General features: G+C 33.6%; 2 protein-coding genes across 5 annotated transcripts; one reads left to right on the top strand and one right to left on the bottom strand.

The window, feature by feature from the left end:
• Positions 1 to 1,445: 1,445 nt before the first annotated feature.
• Positions 1,446 to 7,531, top strand: ALN (allantoinase). Of its 2 annotated transcripts, none has more exons than XM_078312557.1 (16): positions 1,446 to 1,647; positions 1,817 to 1,913; positions 2,352 to 2,472; positions 2,614 to 2,687; positions 2,789 to 2,865; positions 2,967 to 3,003; positions 3,151 to 3,236; positions 3,430 to 3,489; positions 3,595 to 3,743; positions 4,313 to 4,439; positions 4,901 to 5,056; positions 6,230 to 6,340; positions 6,560 to 6,670; positions 6,747 to 6,845; positions 6,941 to 7,079; positions 7,338 to 7,531. In XM_078312557.1, exons 1-15 carry the CDS (start codon positions 1,561 to 1,563, stop codon positions 7,070 to 7,072), a joined length of 1,524 nt encoding a protein of 507 aa, XP_078168683.1. In that variant the 5' UTR covers positions 1,446 to 1,560; the 3' UTR covers positions 7,073 to 7,079; positions 7,338 to 7,531. The 2 variants fall into 2 exon arrangements, with proteins under 2 accessions (XP_078168683.1, XP_078168684.1); XM_078312558.1 differs by having other exon boundaries at positions 4,313 to 4,443; positions 4,905 to 5,056.
• Positions 7,532 to 9,906: 2,375 nt separating this feature from the next.
• Positions 9,907 to 14,077, bottom strand: NSL1 (MAC/Perforin domain-containing protein). 3 transcript variants are annotated; one of them, XM_078312287.1, is made up of 8 exons: positions 13,623 to 14,077; positions 13,165 to 13,403; positions 12,393 to 12,597; positions 12,010 to 12,081; positions 11,592 to 11,775; positions 11,280 to 11,446; positions 10,675 to 11,071; positions 9,907 to 10,358 (listed from the first exon to the last, which is right to left on the bottom strand). In XM_078312287.1, exons 1-8 carry the CDS (start codon positions 13,896 to 13,898, stop codon positions 10,066 to 10,068), a joined length of 1,833 nt encoding a protein of 610 aa, XP_078168413.1. In that variant the 5' UTR covers positions 13,899 to 14,077; the 3' UTR covers positions 9,907 to 10,065. The 3 variants fall into 3 exon arrangements, with proteins under 3 accessions (XP_078168413.1, XP_078168415.1, XP_078168414.1); XM_078312289.1 differs by having other exon boundaries at positions 13,100 to 13,251; positions 13,623 to 14,020; XM_078312288.1 differs by lacking the exon at positions 12,010 to 12,081.
• Positions 14,078 to 19,931: the final 5,854 nt, after the last annotated feature.

The following is a 19,931-nucleotide window of genomic DNA, read 5'->3' as shown; positions in this document are numbered from 1 at the left end:
CACACTGGGAAGAAGAGCACTGGAGGTCAGAATATAAAAAAATGTAAAAAATTGTAAAAAGAAATTACTGAGCACTTAGACCTGTAAATCCCGTAAGGATAAAAAAATTTAAGCCATTTTTACCATCTTTGATAAATCATAAAAAAAAGTAAAAAAAATTCAAAAATAGTAAAGGTTAGTATTCAACAAGTTCATTATATAACAAATTTACTGAGCACTTAGATCGAAATTTGAAGTTTATATGATTGGTTTTTGAGGCTGTAGCACAGAAGGCCTTATGCTATCCATAGCACCTAAGTCTTAATCTTCTTTAATTTGAGAACTTAGCGGAGGCTGCCAAACTGAAACTGTACTATTTCAATTAAGAAATGTAATGCAAATGTTGCCTCAGTTCTTCCTTTTGTTTTAGCTAACAGAAAGTTTTTTTTTTCTTGACAGTACGTTTTCTCGGATGTGTTGCCTGGTAGGAGAAGATTGTATTGTTTTTCTTGACATAGTTTTTTTTTTTTTTTTTTTATCTGTGTTACAGGAAAACATTTTTCTAAAACTTAGTTGAACTCAGTTGGGAAGTTCATGTATATATTCTATTCAAAGAAACAAAAATGAAATGTGTAGATTAATGATAGCATAAGTAATTATTGTTCTTAATTAGAAGAAGTGATTCTACATTACATGATGTAATTTTTACAATAGATGATAACTTGTAAGGAATTTTGCTTTCTGTAAAATCACTTTACATCAGCTCTGCTTTTTTGGTAATCACCATTGTTGTCTCTGAAAGATAATTGTTTTTCGGGAAGACATACAAATCTTGAGGCGGGGAGCCTTAAGCCCTTCTATATTTTTTTGAAGGAGCCGGCTGTCGATATATTGATTAAAAGAATTTATTTACATCTCCGGGAGTTTTTTCCCTATTTTACACAAAATTCAACTGGTAAATAAAACATTAATTAGCACCGCGAAGGAACAGGCCTGATCATCAGTGTCCATTCTATAACAAATTTCCTAATTTCCTCGGCCCATAAGACCGGCCCAAAAAGGCCCGTTGTGGGTTGTGATTCGTGAAACTTTTCCTTCCTTTCTCCTAGTTGTAACTATTTTAACTCCAATTGGTATTTAATCAATTGACGAGCGCCAATTGTAAGTTGTGGCTTGTGGGTTAGCCCGACGAACGATACCCGATGAGTTCGGATCACCTAAAGTAACTTAATTTTTAAGTTTAGATCCAGACCGTCAGATTAAAGAAGCCCCGAGCTCTACCTCGGCCGGATTGGCTCGGATTCGAATCGGACGGTCTTCGTATAAACCCAAAAAGTTGGTTACTTTATGGGATCCGGACCCGTAGGCGACGAAAGCCACTTGGAATATTATATTTCTCTGTGGAGAAAATATTCCCCGCGCGCGGTGCATAGTACACCGTAATCACTGATAGTGGACCCAGTAGTGAACTTGAGTGTACCTAATACATGTCATCTACTCACATGGGCTCCGATTAAGAGAGATTTACAGGAGGCGGGAAGAAAGGCGCCTGAGAAGAAGAAGAGGAAGGAGAAAGGAAATATGGATTTGTTAAAATCAAAGCTTCTCCCAGTGATCGCTCTACTCGCTTCCGTTCTCTTTCTCTACTTCCGTACACCTTCCTCCAAGGTCTGTTCTCTCTACTTCTCGAAACAGAGCCCTCCAGGCTCCATTATGTTTGTTAAAATTAGTCAACTTTACAACTAGAGATTTAACTGGACGGCTCCATTTTTATTGGACTGGAGAGGATGACTGCCATCTGGTGACTTATCTATTTTTTTTTTTTTTTTTACACCAGCAATCTTTTGACAGTGATTGTAGTATTCTGGCTCATGATCATTTCTGGATAGTTAGCAACCGAGTGGTTACTCCACGAGGCGTATCTCCTGGTGCCGGTACTGTTTTCTCTAAGTACCTTTTACTGTACCTATAGAGCCGGTATCAGTTCATACCAGTTTGATCATACATGTTATTACCAATTGGTATTGTTATTGGATATGATGCCATGGTGTCATGTTACACAGATAAGTTTTTTCCTGTTTTTTTTTTAGCAACTAAAGCCTCAATTGCAAAAACCAAAGGTTATGCAAACAAAGCCTCAGTTATCATTCAATTTAACTAGAATACCCAACAAATGGACAGAACTAAAAAGGCAACATAATACCCTGTTGGTCCCACCTCTCTTCTTCATGTAAACTCTGTGTTGATTTATACTTCCCAAAGGGGTACTCAAGACTTGTAAAAGGGGTTGCTTTACTGAATCAGAATCATAATATCCTTTTTTTTTTTTGTTGGCTAGTTCCTGATTTATTTGAATAAATGGTATGTCACAGTCGAGGTCAAAGCCGGTCGCATCAATACTGTGAAAGAAGGAGAGTACAGTCAATTAGTGCTACAAAATGAGCATGTTTTGGACTATGGTGATGCCGTCGTCATGCCTGGTTTAATTGATGTGTATGTTTAGATTTATCCCCTCTATTTCTTTTCTTGGTGATTGTATACCTCACACTTGCATGTCCTTGAATAGTTCTTCCTAGTTCGTATCATTTTGAAACCGAGCAAATCAAAGTAGTTATGATTTCTATTTTGTTTCAGTCATGCTCATCTTGATGAGCCTGGAAGGGAGAAATGGGAGGGATTCTCTACTGGTACCAAGGCTGCTGCCGCTGGTACATATGAAAAACATTTTTTTTATTTTCTTCTTTTTATTTATTTAATTATTTGTTTATATATTCTCTTTATGAAATTATAAGAAAATCTTTCTATTTAGGTGGCATTACAACATTGATCGACATGCCCCTCAATAGTTTTCCATCAACCGTATCCGAGGAAACACTGAAATTAAAGGTTGCAACTTTAGTTTTAATTGACTAATCCATTGTTGCTATGTCATAAATTTTCAATTATCACAATACTGTTTGTGCTAATCGATTGTTGCTATGTCATAGATAGAGGCAGCCAAGAAGAAACTTTATGTTGACGTAGGTATGTGTTGACATAACATATTTACCTTGTGATGTTGCTTTTAGTAGCTTGTAGCTGCAAACTAACCTATAACCCCACAGTTTAGTAATGCATCACACACTTAGATTTCATTTTGATGGATGCCAATAAAATTTTATCTTTATGTAGGATTCTGGGGAGGTCTTGTGCCAGAAAATGCCTTTGATGCCAGTGCATTGGATAAGTTATTGATGGCTGGTGCACTTGGCTTGAAGGTACTTATCTAAATTGTCTGATTATTCAATTAACTATTAAGTAATGCAACAATAAATAGATCTGGTTATTGAGGAATTATAATTAAGAACATGAGGTACTTTAGTGATATACCTCTCCAAATAGTGCCTCTAGTATAAAAAATCTTAAATTTTATATTTTTCTAATGTTTTTTATTTTTTTTGCCTTCTCAAGTCCTTTATGTGCCCTTCAGGTATTAATGACTTCCCAATGACAAACTCAACACACATCAAGGTCAGTTCTCTTATTATGTTGCAACCCCCAATAAGAGTTTAAGGAATTCCATTTTATGTTTTAATTAATTTTATTTTTCGGCACATGTTTTCGGTTCTTCTTCAGGAGGGACTGAAAGTGTTGGCAAAGTATAAAAGGCCACTACTTGTACATGCCGAGGTTGTACTTGAATCTGAAAGCAACATAGAACTTAGCAGTGATGAGTCAGATCCTCGATCCTATACAACCTATCTGAAGACTAGGCCTCCTTCATGGTAAATAATAAAATTATATAACATGTCCTTGTTCCATTTTTCTTTTTATAACACTGTTCCATTTTTCATTTGGAGAATTAGAAAATTATATGTCAACGCCATACTGATATTGGTCTTTTATATTGCCTATGCTGACTAAAGTTTTTCATTTCTTTTTGTATTGACATATTTGTTGTCCAGTTTCAGAACAAAAGGTAAAACGGAACTAAATTGAGAGTAAATTGTTTTTAGTTGACACTGAATTGTACTGTTGACATCAACCGGTAGTTTATTTGCATTTGTGCGGTTTTACATTAAACTAGTCGAATTTTTGTTAAGCAACCATTGCGGCACAATTGAGGAATAATTTGTGCAAGGCTGGGATGACAGTTAATAGCAAAATTACAAAGCCAGTTGTAAGTTTCGTATTTTGGGGGCTCTATTGGGGCTAATTTTTGTATATAGTAAAAATATCAATTTCAATCACTGGTAAGTATTGCTGTGAACCTGATATTTCTGAAATGTGAGACCTTAAAAGGTTAACAAACTGCAGTCGTCTACAGAAGTTTCTTACCATTTTCAAACTTTAGGGAGGAGGCAGCCATTAGAGAATTGAAAGATGCAAGTGAGGAGACACGAGTTGGCGGTAATGCTGAAGGTGCACACCTACACATAGTCCACCTAGCTGATTCTAGAACCTCTCTAGATCTTATCAAGGCAAGTAATCCTAAGAGCATCTCCATTCCTGGTATTATTAGAGTTTCTAATCTGAGGTGGCAATTTCTATTTCGTCTTCAAGAATTTACGAGAGTTTCTTATTTAGAAACTATGCAGGAAAGTTTCTTATAAGAAATCGTTTATAAACTCCACACTGGCAAAATCATTGGCTGAAGTATCTTTCTCCTGCAGAAAAGTTTATTTAAACGATTTAAATCTTCAGTTCAATTTAAATCTTATTTCCTCTCATTAATGTCACTATAACCTTTAGAAGATAATATATGAACTAAGCTATACAGTCATGGGGGTTGCTTTAAGTAGCTGTAGTTATTTAATAGTAACAGAAGGTGACACATAGTTAACTGTTGAGGTGTATATTGTTTTTAACTCCGCAACACGAAGCTGTTGAATCTTGCATTAAGAATTTACTGAGCTACATGTATAACTTTTGTTTCATGTAGGAAGCAAAAAGTGGGGGGTCGAGTTTAACAGTGGAGACATGTCCTCATTACTTAGCTTTTTCTGCTGAAGAGATTCCAGATGGTGATACAAGGTTTAAATGTGCCCCACCTATAAGAGATGAGGCTAATAGGCAGAGCTTGTGGGAGGCTCTACTGGTAATTGCTTTTTCTAATTTCTTAGTTCTCACCCTCTTAAGAAGATTGTCTATGAGTGACGCTATGGTACTATGCATAGTGCGAATTGGTCCATACTATGGATCAATATCTACGTTTTTAAAATCCAAATGGTCGATCTGAACATGGATCAACATGATCTCCTTACGAAAATGTACTTCTGCTAAATTTTATATTTGTTAGAATTGTTTTACTATCATTTTAGATATAGAAAATCACTATTTTTGAATGGTCTAGAATCTTTAGATCAAATGATTTTCTACCTATCTAAAAAAATAGTAAAAAAATTTTTAAAAAAAATGTAAAATTTGATTACAAGTACACCTTCATATGGTGATCATGTTGAACGGTTCGGATTGACCTTTTGTACTTTGAAAATGGAGATATTGATCCATAGTACGGACTAATCTGCGCTATGCATAGTACTAGAGCCTCATTCAGTGCATGGTAAAGTTTAATTTTTAACTGAGATCCAACAAAATGCTTTAATTTTTAGGAGAACTTTATATTTCCAAACTTTTGCCAAGTTTCTATTTCTAGTTCCACCATTCCCCGATTAGTCATATAATGAACTGATTGAGATCTTACCACTTGGGTCTCACCTCCAGGAGCATTTTTCTGTCATAAAGAACCCCTTTCTTAGTGAAGCCCAATAAATCTTTTCTGTCCTTGACTATGGGGCTGATTATCATTTTCTAAAATGAAATTTTAAATTGATACCGTTTTATACTGTATCAAGTATCAACACATGCATCCTGATCATAACAGGCAAAGATCTGGAACTCGGTAATCTATAAAAAAAAATTTGTTGAGGGCCAGGCCCTCCATTTTTTAGTGCAGCGAAAATCACCTAGTTGGTTTTTAAGATGCATCTACAGCAGAGAGAGCATTAAAAGACAGCATGCCAAAAATCTGGCTTACCATAACGACTTGGATTTTTGTTTCTGATAAAGAACAGGTTTGCATTATCAAGAGAGGAACTATTTTGCAATTCCTTGATAATGATAGGACCTTTTCCAAATTAAAAAGCACAGGAAAAGAAAATTTATATCTGACCTACTTTAATTTGACACTAACCAAGCCGGAGCTGCAACATACATTTTCATCCTACCTAAAATTATTTTTATTTTAAAATGTTGGATTATGTGTACTTAGGAGGGGCATATTGACATGTTGAGCTCAGATCACTCACCCTCAATACCAGAATTGAAGCTCTTTGATGAAGGCGACTTCTTAAGGGCATGGGGAGGCATCTCATCCTTACAAGTACAATGAATTCACCTTGTAGTTTTGTATATCAATTCTTGATTTATTACATTATAAATGTTATCCATACTGGATAGCAATAGTACCAATAGGTGGCATGAAATAGATGTAGATGTTACAAGCATGAAAAAGGCCAGTATTGTCGACCCTATGCATGTATTAAGTGCTCTTAGTGTATATATTCTTCTTTCCTTTTTTAATTTAATCAGTGTTTTGTAGTTTGTTCTTCCAATAACATGGTCGTATGGGAAGGCATATGGGATAACATTAAATCAACTAGCAACTTGGTGGAGCGAGAGGCCGGCTAAACTTGCTGGCCAAGCAAACAAGGTAGGCTGCTCATACTTTGATATATTTTTATTTATAGTAGTTCTCAGAATTTCTTGTAAATATTTCTGCTGTTTAGGGTGCAATCAGAAGGGAAATGGATGCTGATCTTGTTGTATGGATGCCTGATGTGGAGTTTGAACTGGATGAGAACTATGATATACACCACAAACATCGGGTTTGTAATCACTCTTTTTTTATTTATTAACTGCCAAATTGAAACATTACCAAGAGGTCAGAAATGCAACTTTTATAATTTTAATCTTTTTACAGAATATATCAGCTTATCTAGGAAAAAGACTCTCAGGTAAGGTTTTGGCAACCTTTGTGAGAGGGAATCTTGTATATAGTGAAGGAAAGCACGCTTCAGCAGCTTGCGGTGCTCTGATTTTAGCCAAGCAATAAATATCAGGTATTCTGGTTCTTAACTGCATTTTATATTCTGAAACCTTCAGGAATTTTGTGCAATAATATTTTGTAGTAGAAAGGTACCTGACAGTTATTTTTGTTCTTTACAACAGAAAGGTGAATCATATATATTCTTTAATTTGCAAATATTTTTTTCTTTACAATCTACACAAACCCAAAATATGGAAAAATATTTGTTTCTTTTGTATTCTGAAAAAGTTATATCCTTTCCATAGCTAATTATATGAGCTTATATTGTTAGGTAACTTGTGTGCATGGGCAAACTAGAGAAACAAGTGAACTTTTTGGAGGTTCAGTATATAAATGGTACAGTTGGTAAGCTGTATATATAAATTGGGGCATTGAACTAATATAATTTTGTAAGCACGTTAAAATAAATTTGTAACTAGACACTGTTAAATTTATCCAACTTGGGGAGAGTGATTTAATTCTGAATTTGGTACAGGCCAGTTCATTTTCTCACAGGCAATTACCAGTATTTTGTTCTTATTAGTGGTTAGTGATTTTTTTGTGTAAATTCCATATTTTTCTTGTGGCTGTTTTGTTGTCTGACTATTGAACCCAAGGAAAATAAATCTGCTGTAATTCTCGGGGGATTGCAGGACTGTAATCCCGATCCCAACCGTTGATCGAGAATCCCAACCGTTGATCTTTCTCGAGATGAATGCATGAAAACTTACTTTTCTGAAAATGTTTTTGAGATCCGTGCATGGAAAAGTTTGAATGGTTGATATCGGGCTTTCAGGATCTTGTAATTTCGAGAGGAATTACAGCAGATTCGGACTCGAACCCAAGACTTAAAAACCGTTCCAAACCAACAAACAGACAAAAAGAAGTTTAAATCCGAAATCAGCAACTGGAAATAAAATGGCTCTCATCTCTAAATTACGATTCCGTATCTCCATAAAACGAAGATTGCCACCCAGAAATACTTAAAAAATTCGTAATATTTTGACGAGCATACCATACTTCAAAAGTTTTTATCTAATCAATGTGAATTCCAAAGTTAAATCTTCAGGAATTCTAAGAAACAATCACGAAAATTAGATAGGGTGGACTTGGGAAACTTGGGACTAGAGCTGGAAGGTTCCAAATTTGAACTGTTATGGTTCGCATTAAAAGAGTTAATTTGGAAGCACTTTTTTTAAACAAAATAATTTCGGTGCCAAAATTCTACAGAAATAGCACTTTATTTGCACTAAGACATGTTTGAATAAACTAACTAATTTACAATTAGCACTTTATTTACACTAAATAATATATGGTTCGCACTTTGTTTGTGCTAATTGATTTGTGGTTTGAATTTGTTAATGAATACATGGTTCATACTAGCAAAAGGCATCATTCTCTGTGTGGAAGTTTATGGGTTTGAAATCCGAATGGAAGATTCTTATAGACATTGTAATTCGGAAAGTTAGACCTCGTCTTTTTCTCTCTAAAAAAAACATAATTTGTACTTCATCAGCATTGAATTGAGTAGTACATAGTTCACACTTTATTTGTACTAATTATTTGTGCATAATTTTATTTTGTCAATTGTGAATCCTATATAAATAGCAATTTTCACTTGTAAAAAAAATGTAAAAGGTTTTATAGGAAAAAAAATGAGCAAGTGTAAAGAACAAAAATGATGTTCCTTCTTTTATGCTATTCAGTGTTTTATTTTATTTTTTATGGATGTTTTGCAATAGCCCACAACTCCTTATATAAGCAAATAACAATAATTTTTTATGAATTAAAGTTGAAGTATTACCTTTAAAATTGGACAAAGTAATAAGAAAATTTTGCTCAAAAAAATAATACACTGCATTAATCAAATTATCGTCTTGAATACAACATTACATTTTCTACAACAATATACATAAAATGCAATAATATACTAATTAAGTCATGACTTGAGCAACTAAGTTTAACCAAGCAAAAATAATTTAATTCATCTTAACTTGAAATAAACAACTTAAGTCTCATTAACTTTAATCCACAACCTAACTTAGTATCTCTACTCTATACAAATAATGTAAAGAAGTCTTCGCAAATTGTCTAGAATCAACACACACGCATTAATATGCTATCATTTTATCAATACACGAGGGTTAGAACTTTGGTGATAATTAGCGTGATAAATGAGAGATAATTTACTTTATTGATTTCTCTGACATCTTATGAAAATACTGTATTACATGTACAAACACACAACTAACAGAAGTTCAATAGAGGTATTTCCATAAAAATAGAAGTTAAGTGACTTAGCCATCTATGCAATTTATAGGCATTTCTGTAGCCAAAGTTTTGCCTCATACCTAAAATTTCATGCAAATTGTGCCTGTTAATCTACCATTTCATACATACTGTATTAACAAATCATCCCAATGTAAAGAAGAAAATAAAAATGTGTTCTTCTAGATAAATAATTAGAGCTTCAGTAATGCAATCACTTATTACTGGAACTTAATACAACAACACTTCTCATTTAATTGTTAAACATCATTTAATGGAATTTTAAAACTGGAAGCACAAAAGTTGATCCAGTTGCTGGTTTTGAAGAAAACCATTATAATATAACAAATGCAATTTTTTTTGCTAGTTTTGATTAGAATAGCTAGTTTTAGCATTTATGATCTCTCAGTAAAGCATTCACTTAAAAAAAGCCGGCTATTAATTACCATTATTTGAAATCTTTATCAGATCTTTAATCTATCTTATAGTGTTCATTTAAAAAATAAGAATCACAAGGCATTGATTTTTCCTCAAGTGTTCATTTAAAAGATTAGAGGCATTTGATCTCTCATCATAAAGTACTTGCACAAAAATAGGGCCAAATCAATACTGTTTCAAGGAGAACTGAGAGTAACAATTTAACAATCGATGCAACAATGTATGCATCTACCCTTTTGAAATAAGAGATCTCGGAACAACAACAAAACTATATTTACTATGCTATCCCTAATCCCTATTATAACTACAAATGATCATAGTTCATCATCATCAATCATTTGTATTAACAAAGAATACTTTACTTTCAACGAGATCTTGCCACCTTCCACACACAACTTTGCACCGGTAACAACCCAATAACCAGGCAAGTCGTCTGAACCCCGCATAATTTCAGTTGTATCTACAAATTTAGACAATTTTTGCACTCTCAGTGGCACAGGGGGGCCTTTGGGGAAAATAGCCGAGTTCACCTCCACCTTGGGAATTGTCGGCTGCTGTGGCTCCTGACTACCACTGAATCTTGAACTGATTAGTCCAGAGAGAGAACCTACCAAGAATCAGAGTTGTAATTTAATTAAAAAAAAATACATAAGGTTACTCATTTTTTTTTTATTTATTCATTTGTTTGTTTAATTGATTATTGATTTATAACAGAAAATATCATCTAATCATGCTATTATCATCCTTTTTAATGCTTTCGAGGGGTTGGAAAGAGCCCACCTAAAACAGTTAGTTGTTTGATTTCATATTAGCTTGAAATTGTATACTTGATCGAGTCTTCCTGTATTTTTGCACAACAAGACTTGTGAGATTTTTTTTTTAAATTGAAAAAAAAAAGATAGAAAGAGAAAAGGCAGAGAAACCGGATTTTCGAGAAATGCCATCATTGCCATCCCACTCTGACCGTCGGATCCTCATTGACGCAACACTAGAGAAGCCGAGCCTTAGAAAAAGAACCTTCTTCATACCAATTTCCTTGACCTCCAGCCATGCTTTGGTCACTATTGCAGCACACTCATCAATTCCTGGGCCATTGTACTGGACTGATGCAGTGCAAACATGTGAAAGGAGGGCCCACTTTATAGGTAAATAAAAGGCACGTTTATCAAAGGTGGCATCATCGGACAAGGCCTGCTCGTCGGAGATTTGGTAAGAGCAAGGGAGAGAAGCAAGGTGATGCAAATGCACGGCCAATCGGTCGTTTCGGTCACCTTCTAGATACAAGCGGATGCCAGTAACGGGCCGGTTTTGTGAATCAGCCTGCCACATTTTTATAAATTTAAAATTCCAAGCATAGAAACGACAGGGAAGTTAATGCAACCAATGAAACTATTAGGAGAATTAAATACACTATAATTGTCTCTTCAGATAGATCCCATCCTAATAAGTTAGTGCAACTAATAAAATTATATTTAGTTTTACCTGAGTTTTTTTTCTTTTTGAAGGTTAGTGGCTTTAAAAGTTTTACCTGAGTTGTGTTAACATAAAGTTTTGGGCCCATGAGAGAGAACTGGAGAGAAGGTAAGCTGTGTTTTTTTCTCTGTGGACCCAGAGGAAGATCGCCATAAGATGGGGCCCACTGCCGAGGCAGCTGAAATTCCAAGAACTGTTGAAGTTCCTCTATTGGTGGCTTGTCTGAGTTCAAGAGGGCAAAAATGTATTAACATAGTCCCATACAAGGTAAATATAATTATATAAATATCAAAGAAAAAGTATATGCACAACATAAAAGAAGATTATTTCAAGTCAACATAAATCTATATTTGAAATGCAGAATTACATCGAAGGTAGAGATTAATTGCATGACTGACGAACCCGCAACCCATGATCCCATTTAACAGAGATATAATAGGAACAAAAGACATGGATATAACGTCTGGAGAATCGTGCAATGAGGAAAGCCATGCACCATGGCGTTGACCTGTATTAACACCTCCTCTCCTGACATGGATTGAAACTATATCCTACATTTTCAGACAGGAAAAAAAAAATGCTAAATGTGAACTGCTTAACATAAAAGGTAGAACGAAACGTGGTTCCAAGCTAGCTTGAGAACAAGTTTACTATCACTTTTAACCATTTCTGATGCTTGAATTTTGAATATTAAATATCAATTATGTGCAGTTGTAGATTAAATATCATATTAAACACCAGAATAACAGCAGAAAAAAAATTCTTCACCTAGAGCAAAAACTTACCTCCTTCTTCAAGTGAACAACAGTGCTTGACCTGCGCAGATTATTAACTGGTAACATATTGCTGAGGTAGTCCTGAAAAGCATAACATTATGTGTCTTATAGCAATTCTAAGGGGCAATATCATGCTGCTCAAGGTAGGAATATTATTCCAAGGAACTTTTATTCGTATCATGCCCAATAACCCCACGCGTTATTGCTTTCTTTCTTTCTTTCTCAATCAATTGATGAGAAAGAAAGTTTGTAATGAAATTTTGAAACTATGGAAAGAGAAAGGCAGTATCTAATCCATTTTTAGGATATATTGATCAGGTACTACTTGTTCAGGAAGTAACAGAATAAACTTGCTACATTTAGAAAAAGTAACACCACTTGTTATTGCTCACATTGTACTTTCTTGGTAGTTCACTAGAGCTGGCAGTCAAATTTTCCCTAAAATCTTCTGCAAATTTTTCATCGGCTATTTTTTTCAAGAGACTTTGCACTTCTGACGGCGACAAAGAGGAGTTTTGCAGCTGTTTTAAATAAACAACATCTTTCCCACCAATTTTCACTCCAACAATTATGTGCGTGCCATATTTCTCAATAAAGCTGAAATCGACAACATGAAAAACATGTATAACACAGAAGAATATAAGCGAAGAATTAGGCTTATCTACTCAACAGCTATTTACTCAACACTGAAGTCATACCAATCAGGTCCACTTGGAAACAGTATCAAATGTCAGTCAAAAACCAAATATCAAAATTAATAGTTTTATATTAGATGGTTCTTTCTAACTATTTTTTTTTTTCTTAATACTTTAGCTGCATAGGCCAAGAAAATTCAGGCTTATGGAACACCAAACTCGAGGGCCCCGTATTATAAAAAATAACACATTGCGGTCACCCCTTGTGGATACATAATAGTAATGTACTTAAGTAGCAACTACAAACCAGTAGTGGTACTGGCAATCAGCTGTCCATCACACCTTCAATTTTTTGTGTTTTTGGTCTGGAGCTAATAATATTCAATGCTCCATTAAAGCTTGCTAGGTCTTAGGCATACTAATAAACTACAGGAGAAGCAACTGGAAATTAAAATAGCACACACCCCCAATCCAAAACCAACCCAAAGGGAAGGAAAAAGAAGAAGGTGCGGGGAAGAAAGGCTTTTACTTTGCCAATGCCAGTGGGTCCCAGGTGGAAGGCACGTCCCTCTTGACTTGTTCTTGCAACAACAAACGAGACCTTGTTATCTCTACACTGTATAATTCAACAAACCACCCATCAAAGCAAACACTCTTTGTTGAAGCTGCGTCTTTCTGCCAGCAGCCCTTGAAATCAAACATCGAGTTGAACAATCCCGAGGGAATTTTACCGCTTAGAGAAAGCGACTGGTTCAACTGCTCTGCCATCTTTAAATTGAAAAAATAAAATAAACAAAAGTGTGTCACATGTACTTCATACCTATATTCACAATTCAAAGTTTGAATTTTTCTATGATTAAGATGCTTTAAATTGAGGATAATTTTAGCTCAATAGATGCTTGAACAATGAACATTTATATACAATCCACAAAAACAAATAATAGAAAGAAAGAAAAAAAAGTAAATTCCCTGAAAAAAAAATAATACCTGATGAAAAGAAACAACATCAGAGCGAAACCTCATCCTCTCACCCTTATCAGACTTAATCACATCAGGTACCCCCTTAACCACGACTCCACCAGGCAAGAACAGATCACGCAACACCGTCCGATCACAGCCAAAATCCAGAATTCGTCCGGTCTTGACACGTGGCAGCCATAGGTCGGATGTCAAGTCGTAGCCACACCCCACAGTCGCCACAGCTCTCTCAGCCACAGTTTGCGCGCAGTCTGGAGAAAGCGCGTGACTTGTCCCTGGCATCATGACTAGTATCGCTCCGTGGAGAATGGGTAGAGAGAAGGAGAAGGAGAAGAGATGGAAGAAAGACAGCCGCGTCTGGACTTGCGGTTAGTGGCGTCATGGTTTTTGATTGGGATTCGATAGCTTCACTCGTCAAAGTGTGTGTTCTGTGTGTTTGCTGGAGAGCGGGAACAGTGAAAGCTACTGATTTTTAACTGGAGACGATTTCTATGCGAGACAAGAACTGGAGAGTCAACGTTGACCAAGATATCAAATTTCCTCGCAGTTCCCGATATAGTTGCAATACTAGCCAAAAATTAATTAAATAAATATTCAAAAATGAAGAATGAATCTGATTTTTTCGGAGAAAAAACGTGATTGCGTATAATATTCTATAAACGTTATACAATTCTGATATTAATTACCGCACTTATTAATTAACTAAAATAAAAAAACTCTAGCCGTGACTATCAATCACGGCCAGGCAATCAGCTTTCATGGAGTAAACATAGCCAATGTAAATTTATATGTCATTTCTAACTGTAACTGTTAATAACGGTCAGGATTTTTTTTTAGTTAATTAATAAGTTCGATAATTAGTATTTTTAATTTTAACCGTGATAATCTATAACGTCCAGATGACGTTATAAACTAGCACATTTTTTCTATATCTCAAAAAATCTCAAATTTGTTCTCCATTATAAATATTTATTTAATTAAATTTTTATTAATAAAAATTTCAGACAATACTAGTCATGATGCCAGGGACAAGTCAATACGTCGAGGACCTATTTTCCTCACGGTTTCCTCTAATTTCCTCGCGGTCCCTGGATTTGAACCACGTACTCTTGACTCTTATCTCAAGACTTTTAAACTAAGTTTCAAAAAAGAAGTAGAACGATATATATATATATATATATAAGCTACGGTGAGTTGCGAAGTAAAGCGACTATTTTACTTTACACTCATATTTTGTGATTTTAAAATTCAAAACGTCGATCCGAACCGTTAGATGTGATCTCCATATTTTGTGATTTTACAAGCATATTTTATTATGAAGAACATGTTGGAAAGTTCGAATCGGCTATTTGAACTTTGAAAATGAAGATATTGTGTGAAGTAAAATAGTCGCTTCACTTCGCAACTCACCGTAGCTAGGGGTGGATCCATAATTTCGATCAGGGTAGGGCACTAATCGGATTCAAATAGTCAATCGGGTTAAAACCCATTAACTAATCAGGTACTAGATAAAAACTTGTTTTGTAATAGAAAGTTGGACAAAATTGATAAAAAAAATATTTTTAAAAAAAATTATATTCCATATGCATCTAAACTTTTGTTATTAGCTAAATTAGTCATTAGTTTTTAATTTTCAAAATCTATATCTAAAAAATAATTAAAAATACTAATTGAACAAAAGAAATTAATAAGATTTTCATGACAAATTATATCTCATTAGAGGCACTCTCATAAAATACTAAAAAAAAGAATGACAACCAAACAATAATTATGAGGATAAATTTAATTTCTAAACCTGAACTCTTACTGTATATAGTTGACTCCTAAATTGATAACTGGAAAATCTCAAATAACTATCAAGATATATTCATAAAATTATTTAGATTAGGATTTTCATGAAACTAATCATGATTAACCATATACTTTCAATTAAAATAAAGAATGTAAAAAAGGAAAATAAAAAATAAAAGAAAATAAAGAACATAAGGAGCAACAAAAATATAAAAAATAAAACATGAAAAAAAAATTAAAAGCAAATCGGAAAGCAAAATTAAGAGGAAATGGAGGTATCATGGACCTACTAAAATGGAGAGGATAAAAGGAAATGAGAGAGAAAATTGAATTGGTTGATTCTAGATTAGCGTACTAGAAGAGAAAAATGGAAGTTTGGGCCTTCTCTCATATTAATACTGACTTGTCGATCCCACTTTTCTAAAATGTGCTAATTTATTTCGGTTCACATAGTCTCTTTATGAAATGGTTCTATGGCTCATGTGCACCACTTCCATTTAATATGTCCCATCGTCTCTTTCATTAGAAAGTAGACAACACAATCTTGAAATTTTTTGAAAACACTAGAACAACAGAGAGGAAGAGAAGAAGGTTAATTGAAAATGGTGCCCTAAGAATCTTTTCAAAATAAAAAATCCAAGCCCTTGTCTTACTGGCTCAACCACTGCTCAGGGTAGGGCAAATCATTTTTTTAGGGTAGGGCAAGAACCCATATTACCTATACCTGAAAACTAATTTTTAGAATTCAGGGTAGGGCACTTGTCCACCCCTGAATCAACATGGATCTGCCCCTGACGGTATGGATAATATCCGATCCGTATTCAATCCATATTCAAAAACTTAGATGTGGATATTCGATATCCAAATATCCGCGTGGATAAGGATACTGATATAGTTTTACATTTCAATTATCCGTATCCGAATAGTAGATATATACCATATATTTTAATATATATTATGAAAAAATTATGTTATTCACCATTATAATTATATAAATATTTTGAACTTTAATATTTTTTAATATTTTTTTATATTATTTTAATTAATATACGATCTGATTCGAACCCGTATCCATATCCGTTTGATATCTGCTCTGTATCTGTATCCAGAAAATGAAAAAAAAGATATGGATCGATCCCGGCCGATACTGATACGGGATTGGGGTATCGGTCGGTATCGGCCGATTCAAATCGGAAAATTGGACTTTTTGGCCAGAAGCTTGTTTTACACTAAAAAATAGGAAAAAATTGATAAAAAGTTAATTTGTCAATAATTTATGTTTAGATAAATGATTATAATCAAATAATCTACTAATACAATATAATACAAGCATTAAAACTATAAACACACTATTTCACTGCCAAAAACTATGTCGTGCTGGCTGGATCACTTCATCGTCGTTTGTATTATGATAAAAATGGAGATATTGTTGTCCAGAACAAAAAAAAAAGACATTATAGAACCAAATGAAAGATTATTAACATCTTTAATCACGGATTTATATTTCTCTATTTCAGCATAGTTGATACTTGATACTTTATTAATTAATGAATGTGACGAGTTTTCAGCATGTGCATAGTTTATACTCTATTTAATCAATCACGGGTTCAAGTTTTCAGACGAATAATGACCAGAATCGAATCAAAATAGCAGAAATTGGACGAAAAACAGAAAATCCATGAGTATCAGCTCAGTATCGGATCGATATCGACCGATACCGATACCAATACGTATCGGCCGATCCGAATCGGTATCGACCGATAATTCCTACTATGGTTTTACCACTATCCGCTCCGTTGTCACCCCTGCTTCATCTTCATGTACATTCAAGGTGCTTTTGAAAATTATAAAAAAAATTAGTATTATTTTTTTCTTGCTGTAGAATGCTGCGGGAGGTATACTAGGATTGGTTGGTGGCATGTTGCTTGAGACTGTACTGTTCATAATTAGAGCATCGAGCAAAGATATGGTTAAAAATGATGCTACCTCAACCGCTTCAAGGTTAAAAATAAAGAAGCATCAGTAAGACAGTAACCTTTAGTCCTGTTTCTATCATGAATTACGTAGATTTTATTCATTTTTTGTAACATTATTGTTAGTTGTTTAAATTTATAGAACAGCTATTCAAAATATCAAGGTTTTCATTTTCAAAAGGTCAAGGCCTCAAGTCGCTGTGCTAACCGGGTCCACACTTTACAGAGACAACGATTTTTTTATTTATTGTTAGCATATAAAGAGAGAATAAAAAAAAACTGGTGCTGTTTGGATAAAAAATGTTGTGAAAACATTTTTGTAAGAATACGTGATTTTGTAGGATTTCATTTTATTTTATTTTAATTCTAACAATGAAAAATAAAAATAAAAATCGACACGGGAACTGCTAGGACAGAGATTTATTTTACTGAGAAAAAAATGTTGTAATTACTCCGGTATATGTTGAATTCAGATCCAGTACAATATATGGTACAATTAGATATGAGTTGCCAAGTTTTAATCTGGCACGAATCTCAAAACGGACTTTCTATATCTAAATAGACACTGAATTTCAATTGTTCGGTTAGAAGTTAATGAGAACTAATTGTATTAAGTCAGATATTCATATCATGTAAATCATGAAAGAGATTGATAGAATATCATTTAACACTTGCTAGATATTTTATATGGGATAATAATGTGGAAATCTCTCTTACATATATATTTTTCTAATTTTCTTCTTGTGCCGCTGCAAAATGGGTTATTGAATTATAATAAAAATTTAATGGATGGTGTAATGAATGAGAAAATTATTTCCTCCATTAATTCTATTGATGTTAATAGGAAGGTTATTCTTTTGACTAGTTAAAACACGTTTAATGTACCTTGTTGAATGATAGGTTACGAAATTATTAGTTTGAATCTAATAATTAAATTAAATTAAATTAAATTAAGAGGAGGGTTCAAATATTTTCATTTTTTTTGTCCCCACCATGCCTTCATTTTTAAAATCTTAATAAATCAAATTTAAATCATAAACGTAAAAATAAAACCGTTAGATATGATCTATGTTATTTTCTCTATTTGCTCATAAAAAAATATCACATTTCGGTTTTGTTCATATGTGAATCAATAAGTTGAAAAATCAATGTCTAAAAATTATTCATATTAGTACGTTCTTACAAGCTGTTGATGACAATCAAAACAAAGTTGAAATGTCATATTTTTTTACACGTGCATAGAAAAAATAATATGGATCATATATAACGGTTTTATTTTGACTTTTAAATTTTAAATTCTGAGTTACTAAAGTTTTTAAAAATAAAGACATGATAAAAGCAAAAAAAAAATGAAGGCATTTGAACCTTCCTCTTAAATTAATATCTATTAATTAATCTTGAGCTCTTAAGAAAATATTTAGTAGCATCCACTATCCACTAGGAATGTCTACATTAATTGTGACATGCTAAAGACTATTTCAAATGTGGATAAGTTGTGTCTACTGTCTACATCGATTGAATTCGCAGATATCTCAAAATTCAAGTTGATCTGTGGAAAATTTAGACCGTTCAAATTATTTGTGCATGAATCGCAAAGTACATACTGACTCCAGCATTCCGAATAAACACCAACAAAAATTTGATCCGAGTTTATCTATCTGAAAATGTGAGATATCAGATATTTCAGGAAATAAATCTGCTGCGATTCAAGGGGATTGCAGGACCCTGTTATTTCAAATCCAACCTTTCATATTTTAAAATACACGCATCTCAATAAAAGTTGTTTTTTGTGCACAAATCTCAAAACAAATGAAAGATTAGATTTGGAATAACATGGTCTCTGCAATCCTTTGGATGACAGCAGACTCGTGACATTTTGGGTAAGTCCACCGTTGGATCCAGAATCGACGGGGACAAAAAAATATTGAATCAGATAAAAATGACTAATCGGATTTAAACTCATTAACTAATTGAGTACTCAATAAAAAAACAATAATTTGACTTATATTTTCTAATGTTCTGACTTTAATTGCTGATGCTTTAAATTATAATTCTAATAACCAATCATAATTTAAGAAATTTATTTTATTTTAATACTAAATTTAATCTAAATTACAAATCAAATATCCAGAGGAGAGCAAAAAAATTTCAGAGACAAAGTCGATCAGTACCGAAAGATCATCACTAAAACTCAAAATTCAGGAGGAGGTGATTACATGCTGGGTCTGCCCCTTACCATTTATCATGGTGTATACTTGCACTTGTTCTCTTGTTCAACATTCATAAAATTTCGCAATCTTTTCAGTTCTTAAAAAAGAACTGCTCAGATTTTAAGTTTCTAAGGGCAAATTCAGCTAAAACAATTTATGATTGCAGTACAAGCATTTTTTGATACGTTGATCAAAACTAAAGTTGTGAGACTTTCGTTTAATATAATCTGAGAGCTCTTAACAGAAAGCTCAGATCAAAATCAGTTTCTTGTCTTTTATTTGCATCGTAGTAATTCCTATAAAATGAATCTAAAATAGAACTGATGATAACAACTCGGGTAATT

This window comes from Carex rostrata, chromosome 12 (genome assembly GCF_964058835.1).
Source record: "Carex rostrata chromosome 12, lpCarRost1.2, whole genome shotgun sequence".
Taxonomy (NCBI): Eukaryota; Viridiplantae; Streptophyta; class Magnoliopsida; order Poales; family Cyperaceae; genus Carex; species Carex rostrata.
Note: the sequence above shows the minus strand (reverse complement) of the source record. Positions and strands in the feature narration are given on the sequence as shown.